This window comes from Amphibalanus amphitrite, unplaced genomic scaffold (assembly GCF_019059575.1).
Source record: "Amphibalanus amphitrite isolate SeventyFive unplaced genomic scaffold, NRLGWU_Aamphi_draft 001784F_arrow, whole genome shotgun sequence".
Lineage (NCBI taxonomy): Eukaryota > Metazoa > Arthropoda > Thecostraca > Balanomorpha > Balanidae > Amphibalanus > Amphibalanus amphitrite.
The window spans coordinates 47,993-72,009 of record NW_024883277.1 but is presented as its reverse complement, the minus strand read 5'-3'; the positions used below and the strand labels follow the sequence as shown (position 1 = coordinate 72,009).

Below are 24,017 nucleotides of genomic sequence, written 5' to 3'. Positions count from 1 at the left end.
ACATCAACAGCTCCTCGAAATACGTCTGCATCTCGTATGTAAACACTGTATTTCTCTGCACCACAAGCATTCATCAGCATGCCCTCGCCGGGAGATCGTTACAAACCAGTAATGACGTCACCACACACCATATGACGTCACACACGCGCGCGGTATGACGTCACGCACACACCTACACTCACGTGACGTCACATCTGCAGGAGCCGCCGTTCGAAGGGGCGCCATGTGCACCACTATTGCCTCCAAAATTGATTGTCAAGAGTGACGTCATCGGCCCCACAAATGACGTCATATACGATAGAACAATGACGTAGCTCGCATGATGTCACTACGTTCCGATGACGTGATTCGGTGATGTGATGTCTACTGATTTCGAATGTCATTGTATCGTTGAAATGGCCCTATAGTAAAACGGGCGAACGCTCAGGTATTACACATCCCACTCCGTGAAGACATTTGGCACTTTTGTCCGCAGACCATAGACACTTTTCGGTCTATAAATTTCAGTAGTCTGATACCATTCGATTTTACGTTGTCAACGATACTATTAATATTGCAGTAATTTAGGTAAAATATAGCACGCATTATCCTGAAAATGAAGAGGCGTAAGTTTCTTCCTACTGGGTTCCTGTTCGTAACAGCCACTCGCAAACAAGCTCAGGTAACACAGCAGCGACCTAGTACCGAATATGCTGACAATGGGAAAACTGTCAAACTTCCCGAGAACTTTTAAGTTTGACAACTGCACGATTGAAACTCTCCAGATAATCCCCAAATCTCGTGGTGAGCACATTGCGACAAACCAAACATAAAAAACGTCATACATTTTCTTGAAATGCCAATCTGGCGAAACATGATCACTATCCAGCAACAGCTAACCAAGTGACACTCTTGAAGCTCAGAAAAATCGCTCTACACGTGCCTACAATCTCGATGCACTTTCGGGCGTGGCCACCAGAACGAATACGCGGGCTATCGGTGAGAGGTCTGATAACAGATGTCAAAAGTGCGATGCCCGTACAGAATACAAGAATAGTCCGTCCAGCACTCAGTCTTCTCTGAATTTTGTACATGAACAGCGCCACAATGCAGGTAGCAAAACAGAAACACCCAATAAAACGCGTCCGTGCCCGAGTCACGTGACAGCGTGACCGGTCGGCGCGCTGCGCCCGCCATCTCTCGGCCACTATGAGAAGCATTAGTTACGCCGCTATGACACAAGGACTCTTACCAAGCAATCACAAACAAAACCCCCATTACGGATGAGACACGCCCTACACATTCTCTCACACACAAACACACACACACACACACACACACACACACACACACACACACACACACACACACACACACACACACACACACACACACACACACACACACACACACACACACACACACACACACACACACACACACACACACACACACACAATGTACACTATGATTCACCATAAAAATCCTCTATTTACAAGTCAATATGGAATGGATGTTAAGCTGAAATGAGGTAAAGTTTCGGGCGCATTTTAGGGAGTCGCAAAACTAAACGGCCAGGACCTGTCTCCAACATGGTATCTACTTCGAGCCTTGCGCTATCAACAGAACAGGCCGCACCTTCCGGCTCCAATGAAAGCGCGCGATACCAAAATATAACATCTCGATCGGTTTGTGACGGGCGCCGGCGCCCCCGCAGGGCGCCCCGAGTCGGCGCCCGCCGCCCGACCGGCGCACACACGCACTGAGCAAAACAACGGGCGCCGTCGGCGCCGGCGCGCGCTCGCCAGTCCACCAGAGCGGCGGCGCCAGAACCACCGCGTCACGTGGGCTCAAGCAATATCACATTCTGTAAGCACAATCAGGAAGCGGGGTACACTTAGGGCGCCGAAGAGCGCGCCACTCTGGCAGCACCTCTGCGGCCAGCGGCGGCAGGGGGCGCCTCGGCAGCAATTGCACCTGGATTCGGCACTGGCGTTACACCTACATATGGCACAGTGGGTGTCACGTGACCGACGCTAGGCGGCGGCGCGCGGCGGCTCCGCAGGTCACGTGACGCTCACGCAAGAGGCGGCTGGCGGCTGGCCGGTGCGCGGCGCGCCGGCGGGCCCGCCCAGCGGCTGGCAGGGGCGCGGTGAGCTGTTGGTCAGCTGGCCCACCGACAGGGGGTTGTTGACGTCTCGCGGGTTGGCTCCCACCGGCGTGCGCGGCTGCTGGAACGCCGGTGACGGTACCGACGACCCGCCCGAGCCGGCCGAGGTGACGGGCGCCGCCGCCGCCGCCGCCGCCGCGTCGCCGACACCGTTCACCATGACCCCTCCTGGCGTCTTTGGACTGGGCGCCATGGGGCTGGGACTGAGCAGCGAGGTCACTGAGTACCCGGGACTGGCCAGACTCGACATTGACACCGAGGGTGAGTTGGTGGCCGCTTGGTCGTCCGTCGACCCCGAGTTGGGCGTCTGGGCGTCGTCGCCATTTCCGGAGGAATCCATGCCGTCCTCGTCGTCTGTGGCGTCCTCTCCGTCACCATCGCCGTCCTCGCCTCCTCCCTCGCCGTCCTCCATGTAGCGTATGCACTTCTTTTTCCGCCTGTTGGGGGACAGAGGAGAGTGAGAAGGGGAGGGAGAGAAGAGGGAAAGGGGTGCACAATGGGGGGGGGGGCTGAATCAACATGTGAAGTCAATCTAGCATGTGTCTAGTGTCTTTTGCGTAATGTCCACATTGAATCGTTTTATTACTTCTCACAAAACCATGAAAACATTATGAGGGTGGTTAAGATATGATACAATGTTCGGGTTTTGTAAATTCAAACCAGTCATGCAACGTTAGGCAAAAATGTGGCTTTGTAGATGAATCATACCTACTTATTTTGATTGAATTGCTTTTGTTATCAGGACTTGGGGTATTGCTACACATAAATTCTTGACAATCACAACACCAATACTATGACCGTTTAACAAACGTTCAACATTAACATAGATCTAGCCAGTAACATTGATACATTTTCTGGCAGGTAGGTACACACTAACGAATTAAGCACACATGGATTTCTCTTATAGATAAATCGTTTCTTTTTTCTTTACTGCCTGTCATCTTCACGTCATTTGCCTTTCAAAAGCTTTCATCGTGATTTTGCTGCTGTTTTTGTCATCTACTAGGTGTTAGCGGAAATTGGAAATGTTAGTAGGCATATCACACAAGCCACGCTCAGCTCAGTCTATGAGCCACATCACGGCAACACGGCATCGAAAACACACAGCGCGCGCCTGCGCCCCAGTGACGTCATTTGACGTCACTGGTCACCGGCAGCGTGCGGCGGCGGCCACTAAAAACGCTACCAACTGAACAGAACGACGCAGCTCGGAACCGTGGAAAACAACGGCCAATGTCGAACAGCCAACAACAATCAAGCAAAAACAGAATGGGGAGCTAAAACCGAAAAATAAATGGAATGTGCTGATCCCAAAGCGTGAACGGTGAAGTGTCGCCTACTGTGGGTACATCTATTAATGGATACGAAATAAATGTGATGTGCAAGACCAATAATAAATAATGCTCCCACATCGCCGCTCTCCAATGCATCGTGCGACGAAACTGAGGTGTCAACTATTTTGGAAAGAACTGACGAGCATGTACTGGATAAGCGAGAAGGGCCTTGCTGAGCTGACCACCATTACACGTTACGGAAAAGTCAATTTCTTCATTCGTCGGATCACCTCCAACAACCATCTTAAGAAGTTGGAACAAAAACTAAGTTGGAATTCGACCGGATGCTGTCGCTGCTTACCACAAAATTCAAACCCAAAACGAGTTCTAAGCCGTCAAAATCCTACTCATTACATCAAAAACCCTTCCTGCCCATTTTCTACACACGCATGCGAATGAGTGCGGAGCATGCAGGCATGCGCATGCTCAGAGCCACAGCACGCCAAAGATAAAGGCCTCAGACGGCGACTCACACTAGAGACTAATAAACGTTCGGCCGGAGGGTGAGTGGGTCGCCTCGGCCGGCCGGCTATCGGGCTCGGCACCGGCGCGCGCCGGAACCGGCGCGGGCGCCGCCGGCGGCGCCGACACGGGCTCGGCGCGCCGCCGGCGCGGCGGGCTGCGGCGTGCAGGCGGCGCCCCGTCAGACCAGCCAATCAACGCGCTCCGCTCAAGGCCAACGGGGCGGGGCCAGCGGCGCCGGCCAATCACCGCGCAGCGCTCAAGGCCGCGACCGGTCATGGGGCCATGTGTTGTGGGAATCGACCAATCAGCGGACGATTTTCAAGGACATTTGGCAATGGCCAAACGGAGTGGCAGAAAATTGAAAAGAAAAGAAAGGACGCCTGATGGAAAAATATAAAATACTTTTTAACGAAACAACCCAAAACAAATAAGGAAATAGGAGCAAAAGAAACTAAAAAAGGAGCATCTTGTTCACCAAAGGCGAACAGGAATTTTGGTTAAACTAGAAATAATATCTTTTGGCAGATATCGATCTGCGAGAATATTGCACCAATAACTGCCAAATAACCGAAAATATTGTTGTTTTATGCATAAAAATACCAACTTAACAATAATTTCTGAAATACATGATAGGCATTTGCATACCAGACACATCAAAACAGACAGCTGAACAACAACTTATCGACTTGAACTGTGCGTTTTCTCAACTTCTGGTTTAAAGACGCTTTAGTTTAAAGCCTAGATTTAAAACTTCAACATTTTTACTGAGATCCCTGGGCTTCAATACAAACTTCCCAACCCAGTACTGAACTCACTTCTCGAACGTAACGATTAAAAAACACCCTCAAACCCCAACATCTCCCAGGCCCCGCCACCAACACCCTGCGCCGCTTTTGTGCCCTCCGCCCGCGCCACAAGCGCCCACCGCGCCAGAATTGAGTCGAGGCTACGTGAGGAGCCGCCGCCGCTGCCGCCGCGCCGCCGTTCACCGTCACCCCAGGCGCCCGGTACCAAACACAAAGTCTCACGGCGCGCGCGGCGCGACGGCGGAAACCGACACCGGAAGCCAACCACTTCCGGCCCGGGAATATCTCGGAAAAATTTAAAAACGAAATTTTGAATTTAAGCAAGTTTTTTTTTTCATTTTAAGCAGTTACGAAGATATCCTTAACGATTCGTCACCATTTTTGTGACCGGAAGTTGAAACTTCCGGTGGCCACTGAGGGCACTTCCGGCGCGGATGGAGGCGGTGGAGGGCCGGAAACGCACGACGCACACCGTGAGAGCTTTGGTTCCGTACGCGGTGGATTAGTACCGACTAGACTAGGACTAGACCCTATACCCAGCACCAGGACTAGCCGCCCCAGCGGCCGCCGCCACCCTCTGGACTGCAGGCGGGGACTGGGAAATTTGGATCGTCGAAAAAAAAAAACTTTTTAATGATCGCCAAACTAAGAGAAATGTTGGGTTATGTCTCATTACAAATTTGGAGAGCGTGAGTTCTTTCTGTCAGAGAAGGTCAGTTTTTTTTTTTTAATTCCTTAAAGAAGATAAAAAACGCATCTGTGCGTTGCACTAAATCTTGACTGATGATTTGTATCCGGGGTTCGGTTGACCAGCATTCATGTCAAATTAGAGCATAGGGGAACTAGAACGTATTAATCACGCCTGTTTTTCGCATAAATATGGCAGAACGGTTTCATTTGATGCTGTTCCAAGTTCCAAAGAATAATGGAAAGCGCATGCTTCAGAAAAGTGAACCACTAAATGTCACTTCATCCAGCTCTATTGATGTTCCCAGCAAGCCGGCAGTCCATCATCGAGTTTCCCACGGCGGCCGCCAGGGGCGCCACCATCGCCCGCCATGCACCGCGACTGCGCCAACCAGGACCGAGTGGCGACTAAAGCTGGGTTCATACCTGCACGGTTTGCACCACTGGTCCTGCTGCTCCAGACCGTATCGGGCCCGGCACTTCTTCATCTGGGCTGTTGGTTAGAACGGGCGGGCAGGGACGGTCAGGGGTGTGGTCACACTCACAGATGGGTACTGATATCTAACTTCTCCATGTGGCGGGAAAATTAGCGATGCGGCTCTAAAGGCATAAATATTAAATTAGTTGCATATAGAACTAAAGCTAATATTTGGCAAATGTTAACTAACATGGCAAATTACGATGCATCAAATAGCATGCAACTAAAGCGAACCGCAAAATCAGTTTATCGATAAAATACTACAACAGCGTATAAACTATCCAATTCGATATATCCCAGTAGCAAAACCACCCAAAGAAGTTCGCATTAAAACGATAATTAATCAAAAACATGAATATTATAAACCCCTCCAAGTTCCAACAAATCTAACTCCCCCACAAACCCTCTCGCACCCCCTCCCCCTTCACCCACCACCACCACCACTCTCCCCGGCGGATCTCACCGTGATCTCACGTTTCTCACCTTCTAACTCACCTCCGTCCACCTTATCCCTTTTACGCTTCTTCTTCTTAGACTGGGCATAATTATCCCGCGCCGACCAGCCCGGGTACATTTGCATGTGTAGCTGGCGCTCCTTTCGCGCCATTTCGTAGTATTTGGACTGTTCGTCACGGTTGAGCGCGTGCCACTGCAGGTGGGGAGAGGGGTGTGTGAGCGAGAGGGAGGGAAGAGAGAAGGGGAGAAAGAGGGAGGGAGGGGAGGGATGGAGGGAGGGGAGAGGGAGGGGAAGAGAGGGAGTAGGAGAGAAAGAGTGAGAGAGAGAGAGAGAGAGAGAGGAGAGAGAGAGAGAGAGAGAGAGAGAGAGAGAGAGAGAGAGAGAGAGAGAGAGAGAGAGAGAGAGAGAGAGAGAGAGAGAGAGAGAGAGAGAGAGAGAGAGAGAGAGAGAGAGAGAGAGAGAGAGAGAGAGAGAGAGAGAGAGAGAGAGAGAGAGAGAGAGAGAGAGAGAGAGAGAGAGAGAGAGAGAGAGAGAGAAAGAGAGAGAGAGGAGAGAGCGTGGTGGGCAGAAACAGTGAGACCATCTCGCCTAATTACCCACTTTGCTCTTGACGAAATAGGTCACGTAGCACGACAAAAAAGAGCGAGGTTGGAGAAATGCAGACCCAACAATGGCTTCAGAGAACAGACATAGGAAACACATAATCGTGCTTTGCATATAAACATTGCAAACAAAATCGCAATCCGATAAGCCAGCACGCATGCAAGTTCGAGTTCCAAAGAATGCAAACATCATCAAGTAACTGAGTTGGCGGTTATCTGTTTTCAGTAAAATCCTTCCAGATAAGGCAACAGCACAAGGCGTTCACTAGAGGTTAGATCCCTTTCTCCGCAATGAAAATGGTGTCCGAGCCTTTATCTTTAGCAATTTCTGCAGAGGAAATAAACTCTGGTGACCTTGCCTGGTATGTCTAGTGTCTACTTGCTAAATGAATTGCAAGTTTGAATTAATTCTACATATATATTATATATCACAAGCGCAGCGCATTGGACGCCAACGCCCTCTAGAGAAATGTGCGCTACTCATAGAGATTTAATATCACTATGAGAGAACTCGGACAAAATCAGGTGCAGAGAGGGTCTACGTCTAGTGAAGGCTCTAGCGTGGTACTCCGATGCAAGGTTATAGCCAAAGTTCAACACTTTTCTCACAATATCCAGAATCCAGATATTATGAAGAGCTAAAAGTAAAAATCGCGACAAGAGTAAGACAGGTTGACTTGCAGCCAAACCATGACCTGAGACCGATTATGCGACTTAGTGAGCGTTTGAAATGTTTCCTACATTGGAGTACCACGCTCTGTGCTGTTACCTTTTCCTTTTCGATGCGAGCCTTTTCATAGAACACAGCCTGCTCCTCTTTAGGCAAAGCACTCCACTGAAAACATATGGTATAATTGAAATTGCACCATAAGATACATACAACGGATATGCTATTTAGAAAGTGGATCATCACGCGTTGCGTTGCGTTTTTTATACTTTTTTCCTTGCCGGTGTACATGTGCTCTCGCTTAATTGATCAAAGTACACCTTTTTCTAACTTAGTTTCTGTCAAAGAGAACGTGCGCTGAACAAACAGCTAAAAAAACAGCTTATATGCAAGAAAAAGAAAATTAAAATATCCACACATATCAGCAAACAGCGATCATCAGCGCCTTTCCTATGTACAGTCCACAGCAGATGTAATGTGGGGTTTCAGTAATGGGTATGTTCTGCTTCTGAAGCTTAGGAACGATTAGCCAGACTACAATGAAACTTTGAATGTAGCCTATGTGTATCGGCACCCTTGCAGCTGCAACTTAAGCTATTGACATCTTCTTTTCGATCACTCCGCATTAAACAATCGCCAGTCAAAGCCAACCGTTGAGATTGGTAAAACCCTACATTACTTTAGCGGTGGGCTGTAGTGTACATACATCGCTCCGCCGATAACCACAAGCTGCGCATGCCTCTGCTCAGTGGCGACATCTATACACGAGCGGCTCAGCAGCGCCACCTACCCGTCTGCCGAGGATCTGGTTGATGGCTGCCGATTCCTTCAGAGTGCATTCGGCTACCACTTTGGCTCGCATCTCCTTCATGTACAGCATGAAGGCGTTCAGAGGCTTCTTGATGTGACACTTCTTCTTCTCTGCTCGGCACAGGCGGGCAGCGTCAGACACTTGGGGAGAGAACAGTACGAGCAGCGTTAGAGATACATGTACCTACGATGCGAGTATCGTTGAAGCAAGACCTTCTTTACAAGCTAATCGAAAAAAATATCAGTCATATTTTGCAATATTTAAGAAAATTATGCAAAACTCTCACACAAATGACACTGAAATAATAATTTATCAAATTCTTCAACGTATGACTGCACATCTGAATCTACACCGAACTATTGACACAACTGTTCAACCATACCATCCCCGAGTTACTCTACACCCAGTTTACCCCCATTCTGTGTGTTCGATAGACATCCGAGTGAGTGTATCGACACGTACCCGGCTCCTGACCATTGGTTTGCTGCTGTTTGGAGCCGGAGCCGGGGGGTGGTGCAGATATGACCGGTTTCACGTCCGCGTTATGCCTGGAACAGGGGTCACGGGGTCAAACACGAGTCACGGGGGTTACGCAGATGGGTCAGGTAGGTCAGAGGGGTTAAATGGAATTAACAGATGTTAGATGGGGTTTGATGAGGGTTTAACGGAAATTAAACGGGGTTAAATTGTTTCATCTGGGGTTAAACGGGTAGAATAATTGCTGAAATCATACAAAGACATAGTTACACGTACAGCTCCCAGGTCTATAGAAGTTGTTCTGAAACACAAAGGTCATGAGCTCCTTGCGATTGCATTGGCAATTATTCGATGCTATCATAAAAAATGAATAAATGAAGATGATAACCTACAGCTGAACATAGTTTTATGACACAGGACAGGTCCACCATTCACCGATCACAGCTATCACGCAGCCCCTCCCCCTATTCCACCGCTGTATGCTGCGTCAGTTCGCTCACCGGTTGTCTCCGTTGTGTTTGAGGTACTCGGGGTGGAGCAGGTGGGGCGGTAAACTGTGAGGCAGCAGGCCAGGAGAAAACCTGAAACGATACAGAGAATGCGTCAGTCATTGTCAACTGTGGGGAGGCAGGCGGGTAGAAAACCTGAAATGATAGGGGAGGAAACGTCAGCATAGGTAGGTAAGAACGTCTCGGAGGAATAGCAATATTTGCTTCTCCAAGATAGGTAAATAGAAAAACAAATGCATCATCAGGTCTCAGCTATCATAGCTAGGGAAGAATATTCTCCTGAATCCGTTCATGAACAGTTTTTTCATACAAAATAATCAATCATGCTTGTGAGTACTTAGTGAGGTTAAATGTCCTGTTTTTATCCGGTAGAAAAACGACAACGAAGAGGCACGCAATGTTCAACAACACAAAAGCTGATTCGCTCAGTACTAAACCCATGAGACGACAGCCCATACAGAGCTCTTAGGTACACATGACTGCCCACTGCTAACACACAATTTGTCAACACAGTCAGTCCCGTCGCCGGCGCACAATGCACCCAGTGACGTCATCCTGCGGCTGTCTGCTACCCGATGACGTCACCCACCTGTGTAGACTGGAGGGCAGGCCAGAGTAGGCTGACCGAAACGCGCCAGAGGTGGAGGGGTAGAGCGCCGGAGAATTCCTGCGGGTAGAGTGGGGAGGAAGTGTTAGCGATGTAGGCTATACCTACACGCAATGGACTCATGACGCGTAGGTATAATGGTGTGTATGGACTCACGATTCATTGTGCACGATATAAAGTCACGGCTTGGGCCATACACTACACTCAAAGGTTACCCCTTTACAAAGCCCTTTACATCAAAATGTCACAGAGTCGATACACGGATAGGTAACGACATGGACTCAAAAGTCGCATGAGTTCACGACTCACGACTGAACTCACAACACAGTACACACATCAGTCTGTATGTCACGTGGTCATAGCCTGATTGCGGTAAGCCGATCATTTGACTCAGTGAGCTTAGGATTACAGCTGGTTGTGAAGGAAAGGATTGATGGGATGCATAAAATGCACTCAACTTCATGAGTCAAGTTACTGTGGCCTCATCAATTTCAGAAATTCGGTTCTAAGGGACAGTACATTTACACACGGTGCCTGACTAACAAAACCGACCAGAAATCCGTATCTAAGACGTTTAAGAAGCACCATTTCCGTTACGATTTACAATCATGATGCCACGAGAAACGTTAACACCCAACGAGCTTCCAGGTTTACAAGATACTAGGCGGGCAGCGCTCGTAAACTCACTCTTAACTCGGTACACTCTCAACTCCCAAGCCTTCTCGGTCGACCACCATGCGAGCTTATATCCACTGTGATGCCCCCATTTGAACGCAAATATACACATACCATCTCATGTTACCTAGCCTGTGCAGCTTCCCAGAAATAACTACAAAGTCAAACGGAGACAGCCTTCGTTCTGATTTCCCGATAGGTTACGGCTGTTGCCCTCTTCCCTAATCAATACCTTATGCAGCAGCCGGTGACCAACTATTGACCATGAGTTTGCCAACATTCCCCCAGAAAAAAATCAAATGCCTGGTTCAGTCAGTGAGAGCTCGTCTCCACTTGGCGAAACTTGCCGCCTCGTCTTGTCATTTTCGCTAAGTTCTGAGGTGCTTATCAAGGCTACAACGAGACGCGACCTGCACTGGATGGGCTACAACCGAAATTGGTAAAGTTTATCAGTCAGTCACTATGCAATGCATAATGCAGTGCAGGCCAAAAGCGCGAACCACACTTCTCCCCTGTCTGTAAGGCAGCGCTACACCTTTTCAGCGAGAGCTTACAAACTACGGCTTGTCAGCCTTCCGCTAGATGTCAGCACTATCCGCCCCAGCCGTCTCCGCTACTGGAGATCTGGGAGCTGCGATAAGGCAGCAGCCGGCCGGACACGAAATGTCCATCTGGTAACAGCACTGGCCGTCGCTGCTTCAACGTTGCCAGATGATGCTTCACTGCAGCCAGCTGCCAGGCAAGCTCCAGATCGGTGGGGTAGTGACCACAACCAGTGGCTGATCTGCCCGAAACTTCAGAAACAGAGTTGAGTGCATAACATAGTTTGCTTGATATAATTAGTATCCATGGTCCACGAGATAAATCCACGAGTCTTCTAGATGGAACTGACCGGCCTTCACTCTACCTCAGTCATCTTTTACTCTACCTAAATTGATGACGTCATCTCTCACTCTGAGCCTCGCTCAACCCGACATCAATCAGTGTCCTATGCTAACCAGCCGCCTCCAACACGTGTTAGTCTTATCACCGACAGCGATGTCACTTCCAATAGTGGTGAGGGTCGGCCGAGCGAGTATTTAGCGTCAGAGGACACGTGATCAGTACGGGGGGGGGGGGCAGGACACCTGAGGACACCCAGGCTGGGGGGACACGGGAGGACACAAAGATGGAATACCGAGCATGAGACAACATAAAGGAGATATAGACATAAGACAACGCCACGAGAACAGGAAGGCACGAGAAACACTGACACAGCCTGACAGAAGTCTAGCTGCACGAGACGGTACACAGTCCACGTTGAAAATGTCTATAACAGCGAAAGTTAGGCCTACGAGGTCTGATGAGGCAAACATGGTTTTTCTACAAGTCCAAAACGAGTGAAAACGGGGTAGTGGAAGAGCTACCTACAAATATGTTGTTAACCACTAAACAAACTTTGGTATCACAAAAACAAAATTATCATCGTAGACCAACAACTCTTCCCGTCATTCATAAATGCCACTGCTTTATTGACTACAGACATCTTTTATAAACGAAGGCAGTCCCTGAGATTCGAACCCGCGATCTCCGGAGAGTGACTCACCACGGCGGCAGGTCGGGCGCGCCTAATGGCGGGTACGCGCAGTGGGAGGAGACTGGTGTGAACGGGTACACCGGAGCCCGCGCCATCCCTGCCGGCAAAGCGTCAAATGCATGTCAAGGTCACATTGGGTCAAGGTCACATACATTGACGACATACTCGCCGATGCCTGTAAAGGTCACATGAAGGAACATAAGCCAAGAATACACATTACACAGAACAAAAATCCCAATGTCGACTGCCCGAAGTACCAACCACTGGTCCTACAACAAACACGAAATACCCGCCGCTGTATTTTTCATTACAATGGTCTAAGCCCCCGATGACAGTTCAGTCACGCTCCCACGTAGCGGTTCCCACGACATTCACCCCCCCCCCCCCCCCTCTCGTGTGCAACAAGTGCCATCGGCCGGCACGGCTGACACCCTGAGGAACAAGCCTCCTGTTCCTGCTGACCCATCAGCCAGCCAACACAGCCTGCCAGCCAGCCACACAGCATGCCAGCGGGCCAGACAGTCACATCCACCGTAACATCTTCATTGTGTGCAAATGGCCGCCCCAAATGGGCTCCGTTCTGTATAAAACATCGCTGAGCAGTGCGGTTCATGTGCCCTGTATAAATCGGGACACAGGGCGGACATTCTGTGCACTGCAGACGGTCATGTATCGCAGCTGTCACTGCCGATGAGACAGTGAGGACCATTCGACCGGCAATTGACGCCACAAGAATGGTTTTTGCACGGCGCGGAGGCTGCTGAGGGTAAAAATGTAGATACGGTGGCGGTGGTGGATTAAGGTACGGACAACAGCCATCTGGAACTGACTCGTGAGTCGTGATCTATTGAGATAACGGCATGGCTCGTCAGTGTGATTGATGTGGTGGTCATTCATGGAATCGGAAAAGCTGCTGAAAGAAATGGGAATAGCTACTGAAAGAAATGGCAAATAAGCTCATTTGATGAGGGGTATTCCAGGTAGAAGAATTTCACGCTTTTAGTATCAAAGGAAAAGAGAATTGAATAACGTTGTGCCATTTGAAATCGTAAATTTTTGCTGTATAGTGGTCTAAACCCGCCGAGACAACAGCGGCATTTGGCGAATCAAAGCACCCTCACGCGACTCAAAGTCCAATTTTCCTTACCCCTGAGACCCATCCGAAACCAAGCGCCGACAAAATGATCATAACGAGGGCTCGATTTATCTGGAGACGATCCTTTCTGAGGCAGCATTTTTCTGCGCGGATTACAAGAATGAACTTCCTGGATTTCACCGTCTAAGCCCAGCCTCGTAGAGGCGTCGCCAGCATCGAGAAAATGGGAGAACAAGACTTCTGGACCTTGTGTCTTTGGGGTCGTGCCGCGCATCAAATGCATGATCAGTATGCTGTGACAAGCTTCGTTCTATTGAGTTTTTAGATAGCAAATGAATACGCGACAAAAATCACATACAAATACGCGCCCACGCGACAAAAATTCACAGTTTCCGCCGGAAAACTCGTTCCCGTTCTGGACACGCCTCTGACCAAAAAGGCTTACCCGGACGACATCCGGTGCGCTTTTCAAAATCTGCGCTATTTAATCCCGATTCCAATCAGGAGGTTCTTCTCTCACATCGGATCAATCGGTCACAACACATCGGGACAGAATTGGACGAGATTGAATCGGCTCTGGCGAAATCAGCGCACGGTTCGACGGAGAAAAACTCTTCAATCCAACCGAGGGAGGGCCCGGCCACTGGACAGCCGGTAGAAATTCGATAAAATCAGAGTTATGAACGTCTGCGCCCAAAAACAAATATTTGAGACTGGTCGAAAGATAGTTGATAGATAACATTATTGTGGTGGGTGCATGGGTGTTACTAACGGTGTACGTTTCCAGCAAACTTAGTTTGCGTGATTTCAATATGAAACGCTTCATAGGAAACCATGTCTGTGAACGTCTGTGAAAGGTGCTAAAATGCAGTTTTAAATAACGCCCATGTAAATTACCATGTAAAACAGAGTCTTCGCACGTTATGAATACACTTTTGTCTACTTCGCGCCACGAAAATACTTCCGTAAAACTTGGATAACACGCTATCCGTCTAAATTTTCCTGTGGGCACCGGCGAATGATACGGTTTCCCGTTAGTGCCATCATGGCCACGATATGCCACCGCAAAACGAGTTACCTCCCCGGTTGTCAGAACAACAGAATCCAGGTGGTCAACGCATGAACGCTGCAAAGAACAAGACCGGGCGAAGTAGATTTTTATCAATTGCATATCGCTGCAAAACATTTGGCAATAGGCATATCGCTAGCACTGCATAGGCGGCATTGAGACGTCGTATAGTCGCTTCCAGTTCTCACACCACAGCGCAAGATCTCATGATGGCACAGATCCACCACCAAACTTCCAGACCCCCCCCCCCCCCGAGTGACGATTGACGTATACCGGTGCACGAGCACAGATATGACAGTCCTGACGGATATGACAGCCCTGTCACCGGTGCGTCTGGCAGCAGTCATAGACAGCCGATAGTGATATTTGGACCAGTGCAGATATAGAGCCAGAAGCGTCAAAGACAGGCGACCGCATGTGGCGTCCAGACGCAATGCAGCGAGAGCATGGCTTGTGATCTAAGGTTGGCTTAGACATGGCTTGGCTCATAAATATGGCTTAGGAAAGTTTAGACACGATACCTCTGAGGGACATGACTGACTTGACTGACAGGACGGCACTGGCAAAGTCAAGGCTTACGACAAAAATGGCTTAAAGAATTATACTTGACTTCGTGAAGTGTACTCACATGGGGATATCAATGTTATCCGGGAAAGATGCCATTAAAAATAAATGCAACATCCATGTTCATTATAATCCTGAATTTGTCACACTTGGCAACACAGCAAGGTATCGGTCAATTTGACCGAGCCAGGAGGCTCTTCGAGACAAATGTGCTGAGCTGCGCGCTCACGCCGATCTCTTAGCGTCACAAGTTGCTATAAGATAGCGAAGAATGCCCAGTAACAAGCACTGCCAGCCTCTCATGTGAAAAACTAACGAGGAAAATCGTCACACCCCAGTGGAACACCCGAGTCGTAGCGTCGTCCGGCCGTAGCCCAGGAGATGCCACCGAAGCGCGTACCACGCCTTTCTTCCTGATGCAGAGCGATATCAGCGCACAATATCTGATGAAGCTAACCAATGACCATGTGTCCTTATTTTTGTGTGTTTACGCGGCTGGCCGGTTCCAACTAAAATGGTCACGTGAAATATTACTGGCTATTTACTGGGCCATTGGGACTTGATCTGTCTTATCCAATCAATTCGTAATCTCGCATCTACGTATCTACGAATCCGCGTTTGAAATCGTATCAAAGGACGTGCAAGTATAGATCGCGCCCAATGTAGGTCTCACCCAGGCATATATCTTCACCCACGAGCATATCTTTATCCCAATACCATACATTCACCCAAGAACACAATCCCGCCCGATATTTCTCCCATGTCTTACCTGGTTTGGGATCCAGCGGGTACGACGGTATACCCATGTGGGCGGGCGGGGGCTGCGACAGTGAATCTCCAGAGTAGAAGAACGGCGAGATACCCGGCGGGTGCAGAGGCACCTTTCCCGGCTGGAAAACAGGGAGAAAAAGACGTCAGATGTGGGGAAAAAGAGAAACTTAAATGTGGCACTTCAGGTATGTAAAGAAGGTTGACGACTGAAAATAGGAGCAAGACAACGTCAGTTTGGAGCTCGAAGAAACTAAATATGGTAAAATCTGTTATGTGATTATAAGTGCCCACTGCCCAAGGTGCATGACTATCCACGTAGCGAAAGAGATTCTTATCAGGAATGACAAAAGCGAGCCAAAAGTTCTTCCGCTGAGGTACAAAGGAGTTACGGCGAAATCATAGCAAGCAGACTTTAATTGAATCGAAACTGAGCGGTGAACTGAATTACAATCTGACTGGCCGTTGCTAAAAGCCATGAAATTAAAAAAAAAACTAGAAGAGTATCCGATTGACTTGCACACGTCAGTATCAGTGACAAACTATACATGACAGCACACCCCGTCCGACAAATCACACATTGCAGCACAGAGCTCATCAACACAAAAATTTCCACTCAGCTTTCTGCAAACATGCCGATACTCTAATCGCCATACAGCGGAAAGCTGCAACGATATATTCCGACCAACATAGCGAAACCAAAATAGCATCTGAAAACGTATAAAACGGGCATGGACGGTGCGCTACACTCTCATAATTTATTTCACCCTTTGAATATTCAATATTCCTCCCTCACCCTACCCCATCTCTCCCTCTCAGCCCCTACCCCTCTCATCACAGATACTATCACATAGCTAGCATCTGCAGCCGACTCAATAAAACAATGAAGACCCGTGGCGACCCTCTGCGACACAATGCCCGCCGCGATATCTCTGCGATCTTTGCGAGATCTGACGAGCCTCTGAAGGGTACAACAAACGAGAGCAGCTATTAGCCCAACAAAAACGCCAAATAGGCCATTCAGACACCAGTGCAGAGGCTATTTTTATGTCCAAAATGCCGCCCGTCACGGCCTATCTGATGTGAGGGTTAGGTGATTTTAGCGTATTACTAGCTACGAGATAATGGGAGGGAAGCTTCATGATAAACTCAGCTGCTCATTTAGTACATGAATAAATACATATATAGCTATCCATGGCATAACATCGCATAACAAAATGTACACATTTCGGGAAACTTAGTAGCCTTGAAGCCATCTTGGATCTAAGCCACGATAAAAACCATTTCACTCATACTATCCCACGAATGCGATACATGCCTTACTTCCTACCCGACTGCTCAACTATGTGAACGTGATTACCGTGCAGACCGGACCGAGGACGTCAATAGCCACCTTAACGGCGGAGACGGTAAGGTATGTTGACGGATCGGATAGGGACGCACGGCGAAGTGAGGGGAGAGAGGGGGAACAACGGGAGGGGGAGGGACGGCGGGAGGCGCATGGCCGCGGGGAGGCAGGGGCGAGAGGGAAGCGGAGAGGGACATGCCAGGCGCCAGTCGACAGAGGGCAGCGAGCGCGGCAAGACGTGCAGCAGTGATTTTTTTTTTTTTTTTTTACCTTCTTCCATGGAATTCCTAGAACGCTATTTCGTTTTTCTCGTTAAAGGGGAGGGGCCGTTGTGAACCCGCAGGCGGTGTGGTTCTCTCGAGAGAACTCGTCAGCGGGGGATCGACCTTACATCAGCGTGCGCGTGCGCGTGGAAATGCATACATATTCGCAGTGATGCAGCCATTAGGACAAACGACTCGTAGTCCCCGGAAAGGGCCACTGGCGCCCTCCTGCCAGCTACTGACAGGCTCTTTACAAGCCCGGCACGCTCCAGCGTTCTCCCACGGCTGCGGTCAAGTCGTCCTGGTCTCAGTCAGACCACCTAACCCCCGACAGACCCTCACAGGCCCCGGTCAGGCCACAGCTGCCCGCTCCTGGCAGGCTCCTTACAAGCTCCGCGCAGCCTCAGCAGTCTTCCACGGCTCCGGTCAAACCGTCGTGGTCCCGGTCAGACCACATAACCCCCGACAGACCCTCACAGGCCCCGGTCAGGCCACAGCTGCCCGCTCCTGACAGGCTCCTTACAAGCCCCGCACAGCTCTAGCAGTCTTCCACGGCTCCGGTCAAGCCGTCGTGTTCCCGGTCAGACCACATAACCCCCGACAGACCATCGCAGGCCCCGATCAGGCCACCGCTGCCCGCTGACAGGCTCCTTACAAGCCCCGCGCAGCCCCAGCAGTTTTCCACGGCACCGGTCAAGCCGTTCTGGTCTCAGTCGGACCACCTAAACCCCGACAGACCCTCACATGCCCCGATCAGGCCACCGCTGGCAGGCTCTTTACAAGCCCCGCACAGCCTCAGCAGTTTCCCACGGCGCCAGGCCAGCCGTTCTAGTCTCAGTCAGACCACATAACCCCCGACAGACCCTCACCGGCCCCGATCAGGCCACAGCTGCCCGCTGCTCACAGGCTCTTTACAAGCCCCGCGCAGCCCCAGCATTTCCCACGGCACCGGCCATGCCAGCAAGGTCTCAGTCAGGCCACATAACCCCCGACAGACCCTCACCGGCCCCGGTCATGCCACATCTGCCCGCTGCTCACAGGCTCTTTACAAGCCCCGCGCAGCCCCAGCATTTCCCACGGCACCGGTCATGCCGTCCTGGTCTCAGTCAGGCCACCTAGCCCCCGACAGACCATCACAGGCCCCGATCAGGCCACCGCTGCCCGCTGACAGGCTCCTTACAAGCCCCTCGCAGCCCCAGCAGTTTCCCACGGCACTGGTCAAGCCGTTCTGGTCTCAGACGGACCACCTAAACCCCGACAGATCCTCACATACCCCGATAAGGCCACCGCTGGCAGGCTCCTTATAAGCCCCGCACGGCTCCAGCAGTCTCCCACGGCTCCTGTCCAGCCGTCATGATCCCGGTCAGACCACATAACCCCCGACAGACCCTCACCGGTCCCGGTCAGGCCACAGCTGCCCGCTCCTGACAGGCTCCTTAGAAGCCTCGCACAGCTCTAGCCGTCCTCCCGGGCCGGTTAGGTTGTCATGCATTGTATGCACTATATTGTATGTGTTGTATTGCGCCCTCGTGAGCGATCTGCGCATTCGAGTTTCGTGGCGATTACTGCTCTCATGCCGTTCTGCGGCAAAATATTTTTACCGTGACGTCGTACTTCCGAAGCTACATTCCTGTGCAGACCGAAGATGCCCGGAACGCGTTTGCACGGAATACATTTCGTCTTCGCAGTAAGCTACCATCAGCGGTCGATTCCATAAAGGTGGCTAAAAAAAATATCTGACCGTTTTCCGCCTATTCTCTTTTGAAAGCTGAATGGTATTATCGTATTCTGTTACTAGCTATGATTTCCATAGTGATAAAGTGAACTGCAACCCAAGCACGCAGACATACAGTTGGGGCATATTAGGCATCGAGAGTGTTGTTACTTGGGGCGTAAAATACCACGTGATGTGAGATATTACCAAGATATGAAATCGGCCGCGAGACAACAACTCGCAAGCCCCGAAACGACTACGGCCGCTTTCCTGCCGTTTGCTCACATACTCCCTGCAAGCGTCGCACGGCCCCTGCAGTCCCCAATCCCTCCCCGCTGTAGCTTATTCTGCCCCTCTTGCCTCATCCCGGCGATCAGCGCCCCTTGTCCCATCCCTTCCTTTCCTCTTCGGAAGAGGGTGCGCCGACGTATCGGCCAGTCTCCCCCGCCTCCTCCCAAATCGGCTCCCCAGGGGGTCGGGGGGAGGGAGTGTGACACCGAGACACCTGCGCGACGACCGTCAGTTCCCTACCCGAGCGAGCGCCTCGCCGGGGCGTGTCTCGGCCGCGGTCACTGTCCATTGTCCTGTCACGTAGCGGCGCGGGTGGAAACGCTGGGGGGGGGGGGGGGCAACCGAGCCGCCCCGCTGAGGGCCATTCTGCTGGACCGCGCCGCGGGTTCTGCCAGGCGGCGGCAGCTGCCCACCGCGCTGCTCGCCCTCTCGTGCGACTCGCGCCGCCACCACATACCGTAACACTGCACCCTCCTCAGACGCATATGAAATCAGCGTCGGCTAGACGGCGTCCCCAGGCACGCAACTGGGACGCGCCGCGTCCAGCCGGTCGCGTCCCGCTAACTACCCGGAACGAGAAACGCACGTTCCTCCTCCGTGCGCACCTATTCGCGGTGACGTCGCGGTTTTTCAGGAGCGCGCTGTAACCTCCGTGTTGTTCAACACTTGGAAAAAAATGGTAACAGCCGCACATAACTCGAGAACCAACAAAGCCACAGCGCCGCGGAAGAGCGCATTCGATAGCACTTTTAACCCTCTTTCCGGATTGCGTCCTCAGATTTGACCCCCATGCCCACGGTCAGGCCTCTAGAGGGCAAAAAAAAAAAAAAAAAAACAACAACGAAATAACTGGTTTACAGAAAATGTTTTTTTTTTTCCAACCACCTTGACTCAGTAGAGCCACGACATTACTTTGCAAGGATCGTACTCCTCTCGTCGAGACGAGTCGACAGACCATAAGTTAACTCCTAAATGTTAACTTGAAAATTTGACTGCTGGTCAAGGTCATGACCCGACCGGAAAAGTTCCCGGCTAACCAGCCGACCGCTCCCGGCTCACCAGCCGACCGCTCCCGGCTCACCAGCCGACCGCTCCCGGCTCACCAGCCGACCACTCCCGGCTCACCAGCCGACCGCTCCCGGCTCACCAGCCAACCACTCCCGGCTCACCAGCCGACCACTCCCGGCTCACCAGCCGACCACTCCCGGCTCCCCAGCCGCCCACTCCCGGCTTACCAGCCGACCACTCCCGGCTCACCAGCCGACCACTCCCGGCTTACCAGCCGACCACTCCCGGCTCGCCAGCCGACCACTCCCGGCTCACCAGCCGACCACTCCCGGCTCACCAGCCAACCACTCCCGGCTCACCAGCCGACCACTCCCGGCTCACCAGCCGACCACTCCCGGCTCCCCAGCCGCCCACTCCCGGCTGACCAGCCGACCACTCCCGGCTGACCAGCCGACCACTCCCGGCTCACCAGCCGACCACTCCCGGCTTACCAGCCGACCACTCCCGGCTCGCCAGCCGACCACTCCCGGCTCACCAGCCGACCACTCCCGGCTTACCAGCCGACCACTCCCGGCTTACCAGCCGACCGCTCCCGGCTCACCAGCCGACCACTCCCGGCTTACCAGCCGACCACTCCCGGCTCACCAGCCGACCACTCCCGGCTTACCAGCCGACCACTCCCGGCTTACCAGCCGACCGCTCCCGGCTCACCAGCCGACCACTCCCGGCTTACCAGCCGACCGCTCCCGGCTCACCAGCCGACCGCTCCCCCGGCTCACCAGCGGCCGTACCGGCCGAATCACCCAACCACACTCTACCCCCAGTCATGCTCACTCACCTCCCATGTCCTTCCTCTTCTCTCGTCTGTGAACAGGGGTGTTCACGGGCACCGCACACTGCTGCGTGCGGTGTGTGCGGTGCGTTCAGCAGGCCGCGCCACCCACGATGATGGCCGTCGCCTCGTCTGCGGTGCCCCGCTGTCTGTCATGAATAAGACCCCTCTCTCTCCTGGTCGCGCAGTCCCCGTGTGGGCGGACCCCACTGACTGACAGGTTGATGTATCGGTGATGGGCTGTTACACTGACACGGCCGGCCGGTACCGCTAGGCGCTTACCCCTCGCCCACCGCCATACCAACCGTCATACCATCATCCGTTCCTACCAACCGGCCACATCGGCCGACCACCCGGCTCCATCAGCCGACCACCCGGCTCTATCAGCCGACCACCCGGCTGCATCAGCCGACCACCCGGCTCCATCAGCCGACCACCCGGCTGCGTCAGCCGACCACCCGGCTCCATCAGCCGACCACCCGGCTCTATCAGCCGACCACCCGGCTGCATCAGCCGACCACCCGGCTCTATCAGCCGACCACCCGGCTGCATCAGCCGACCACCCGGCTCTATCAGCCGACCACCCGGCTCCATCAGCCGACCACCCGGCTCTATCAGCCGACCACCCGGCTGCATCAGCCGACCACCCGGCTCCATCAGCCGACCACCCGGCTGCGTCAGCCGACCACCCGGCTCCATCAGCCGACCACCCGGCTCTATCAGCCGACCACCCGGCTGCATCAGCCGACCACCCGGCTGCACCAGCCGACCACCCGGCTGCATCAGCCGACCACCCGGCCACATCGGCCGACCACCCGGCCATTCCGGCCCGATCCTTCCCGGCCACACCGCCGACACTCCCGACCCTGCGGTGTGACACCCACTCGGTGAAACGTCAGTAGAACACAAACCCGTAGTAGAACACAGTAGAACACAAACCCAGTGATTCCCCCTCTCCTCCGGGTGAGTCACTGCCTGCCCTCCCCCCCCCCACCTCCCCTCCAGACGGTATCCCGCTCCTTCGCTCCCTGTCCCTGCCCCTCTGCCCGTTTGTCCCGGCCTTGCGCCGCCGTCCTAACTAAACATCATCTCCGGTCTCGGCTGTGAACCGGCCGTCCCGACCGCCGCCATCGGACACTGCTGACCCAAAAGACGGGCTGTTTGTCGGACCTCCACCCCTCGTCTCCGCCGAATGGGGCTAGCCGCCGGCGACGCCCGCTGGCCCATAGACCCGCGTCTATTCACTGTAGGCAAACAGGCTGCGTCCGTGCTACAGGGCGCGCTAGCCGCGATATGCGCCTGACTTGTGCGTTTGCGAGGTACTTACATACGTATGTACCTCGCCACTGACCGCCCCTGCAGGCGCCACATTAGTAGGTAAGTACCACAATCGGTCCTCGAACATTAATGAGGTCCAAACTCAGGTCAGCTCCCGTCCTGACTGAACACAGCAGAAAAACGACACCTCAACAGATACCACCTAACGTCAGCCCGGTCAGCGCCTGAGGCATTTCCTTGCGCTCTTTCACTCGGTTCGGACGCCATTCATGATCCCGGTCCCTCGTGGCGGGCAACGGAAGACAGCAAAACAAGCCGTTCATGGCCCCTTACCTGTTGTTCTTGACTCCCTTCCCCTTGGGTCACCTGCTGCCGGTCCTCTAGCCTCCAACTTCCTTCGCCGAGTGCGAATCCCCCGCTGTCGATCTCGCCGACTCCCATCTCTTTCACTGATCAACACTGAACGTCTCGCCATAGCTCCCTTGCCTGCGCGTCACACCCACGAGCGAAAAAAAAATCACTGCTGCACGTCTTGCCGCGCTCGCTGCCCTCTGTCGACTGGCGCCTGGCATGTCCCTCTCCGCTTCCCTCTCGCCCCTGCCTCCCCGCGGCCATGCGCCTCCCGCCGTCCCTCCCCCTCCCGTTGTTCCCCCTCTCTCCCCTCACTTCGCCGTGCGTCCCTATCCGATCCGTCAACATACCTTACCGTCTCCGCCGTTAAGGTGGCTATTTCCATACGCCCACTGAATACCAATGCTGCCAGATTCAATCGACGCACCGCGAGAGTTGCCAGATTTAGCGCCTCGGGCGGTGGTGAGGGCGCCTGTTGAGTGCGCTGAGGACGGGTGGGGTCAGAGGTCAGGGCTCAGATACTTCGCGCGAGGGGCGACCGCGACAGGGCTGGTGTTTGGCGTGGATTTTGGTGCTGTGTAAAACCTTGGGCAGTTAAGACATTTTGCAAATAGCAGTTTGAGCGAAGTTTCAACACGTGATCATGTGAGCTTTACCTACATTTGTCGTACAGCAAGCACTTTCCCATTGCAATCATAGCGATGTATCTCAAAGGTTTGCTGTTCTTAAACGAATAACCACCTAAGGCTGTTGATTTGCCATAGTTGCCTCCTCGAAGAATAAAGAAAGAAAAGCATGCTTGTGAGTGGAACAATATCAAACTCAGCGAACTTTTACAATCTCTTAAAACATTGTCTCCATTCGTTTGTCTCGCGCAAATAGAAATAACTTTTTAATCACAAGCAGCAGACACTGAAAAACCAACACCACTCTCGGAGAGTGGTGTTGGTTTTTCAGTGTCTGCTGCTTGTGATTAACTCTCCCAGGGGTGGAGCTTCCTATTCACTTGGTGGGGCGCCTGCCCCACCAACTTGCCATTTTGCCCCACCAATAAGCGTTTTGCCCCACCAACTTAAGCCGATTTGCAGGACTTTACTGCTTAGCAAACCTATGTTTTTTCGCATTGAGTAGCTTT

At 52.3% G+C, this 24,017-nt stretch overlaps 1 protein-coding gene across 21 annotated transcripts; it reads right to left on the bottom strand.

The window, feature by feature from the left end:
- Positions 1-32: 32 nt before the first annotated feature.
- LOC122375153 (protein pangolin, isoforms A/H/I/S-like) lies at positions 33-23,091 on the bottom strand. 21 transcript variants are annotated; one of them, XR_006255344.1, is made up of 12 exons: positions 22,865-23,074; positions 15,799-15,919; positions 12,310-12,397; positions 10,032-10,109; positions 9,434-9,514; positions 8,919-9,004; positions 8,436-8,596; positions 7,748-7,813; positions 6,403-6,568; positions 5,868-5,934; positions 1,438-2,586; positions 33-1,323 (listed from the first exon to the last, which is right to left on the bottom strand). XR_006255344.1 is itself a non-coding variant. In XM_043354368.1 (11 exons), exons 1-11 carry the CDS (start codon positions 22,970-22,972, stop codon positions 2,046-2,048), a joined length of 1,521 nt encoding a protein of 506 aa, XP_043210303.1. In that variant the 5' UTR covers positions 22,973-23,091; the 3' UTR covers positions 33-2,045. The 21 variants fall into 21 exon arrangements, 16 of the variants coding, with proteins under 16 accessions (XP_043210303.1, XP_043210305.1, XP_043210304.1 ...); XR_006255345.1 differs by having other exon boundaries at positions 6,415-6,568; XR_006255346.1 differs by lacking the exon at positions 7,748-7,813 and having other exon boundaries at positions 22,865-23,072.
- Positions 23,092-24,017: the final 926 nt, after the last annotated feature.

Bases quoted from the DNA above. Each gene is read 5' to 3' on its own strand.
- LOC122375153 (XM_043354362.1), bottom strand. From the start codon at position 22,972: ATGGGAGTCGGCGAGATCGACAGCGGGGGATTCGCACTCGGCGAAGGA. The intron at 12,398-15,798 runs GTAAGACATGGG...CTTTGCCGGCAG, and splicing joins CCCGCTGGATCCCAAACCAG to GGATGGCGCGGGCTCCGGTG. The intron at 9,515-10,031 runs GTGGGTGACGTC...GTATCGTTTCAG, and splicing joins CTGCCCTCCAGTCTACACAG to GTTTTCTCCTGGCCTGCTGC.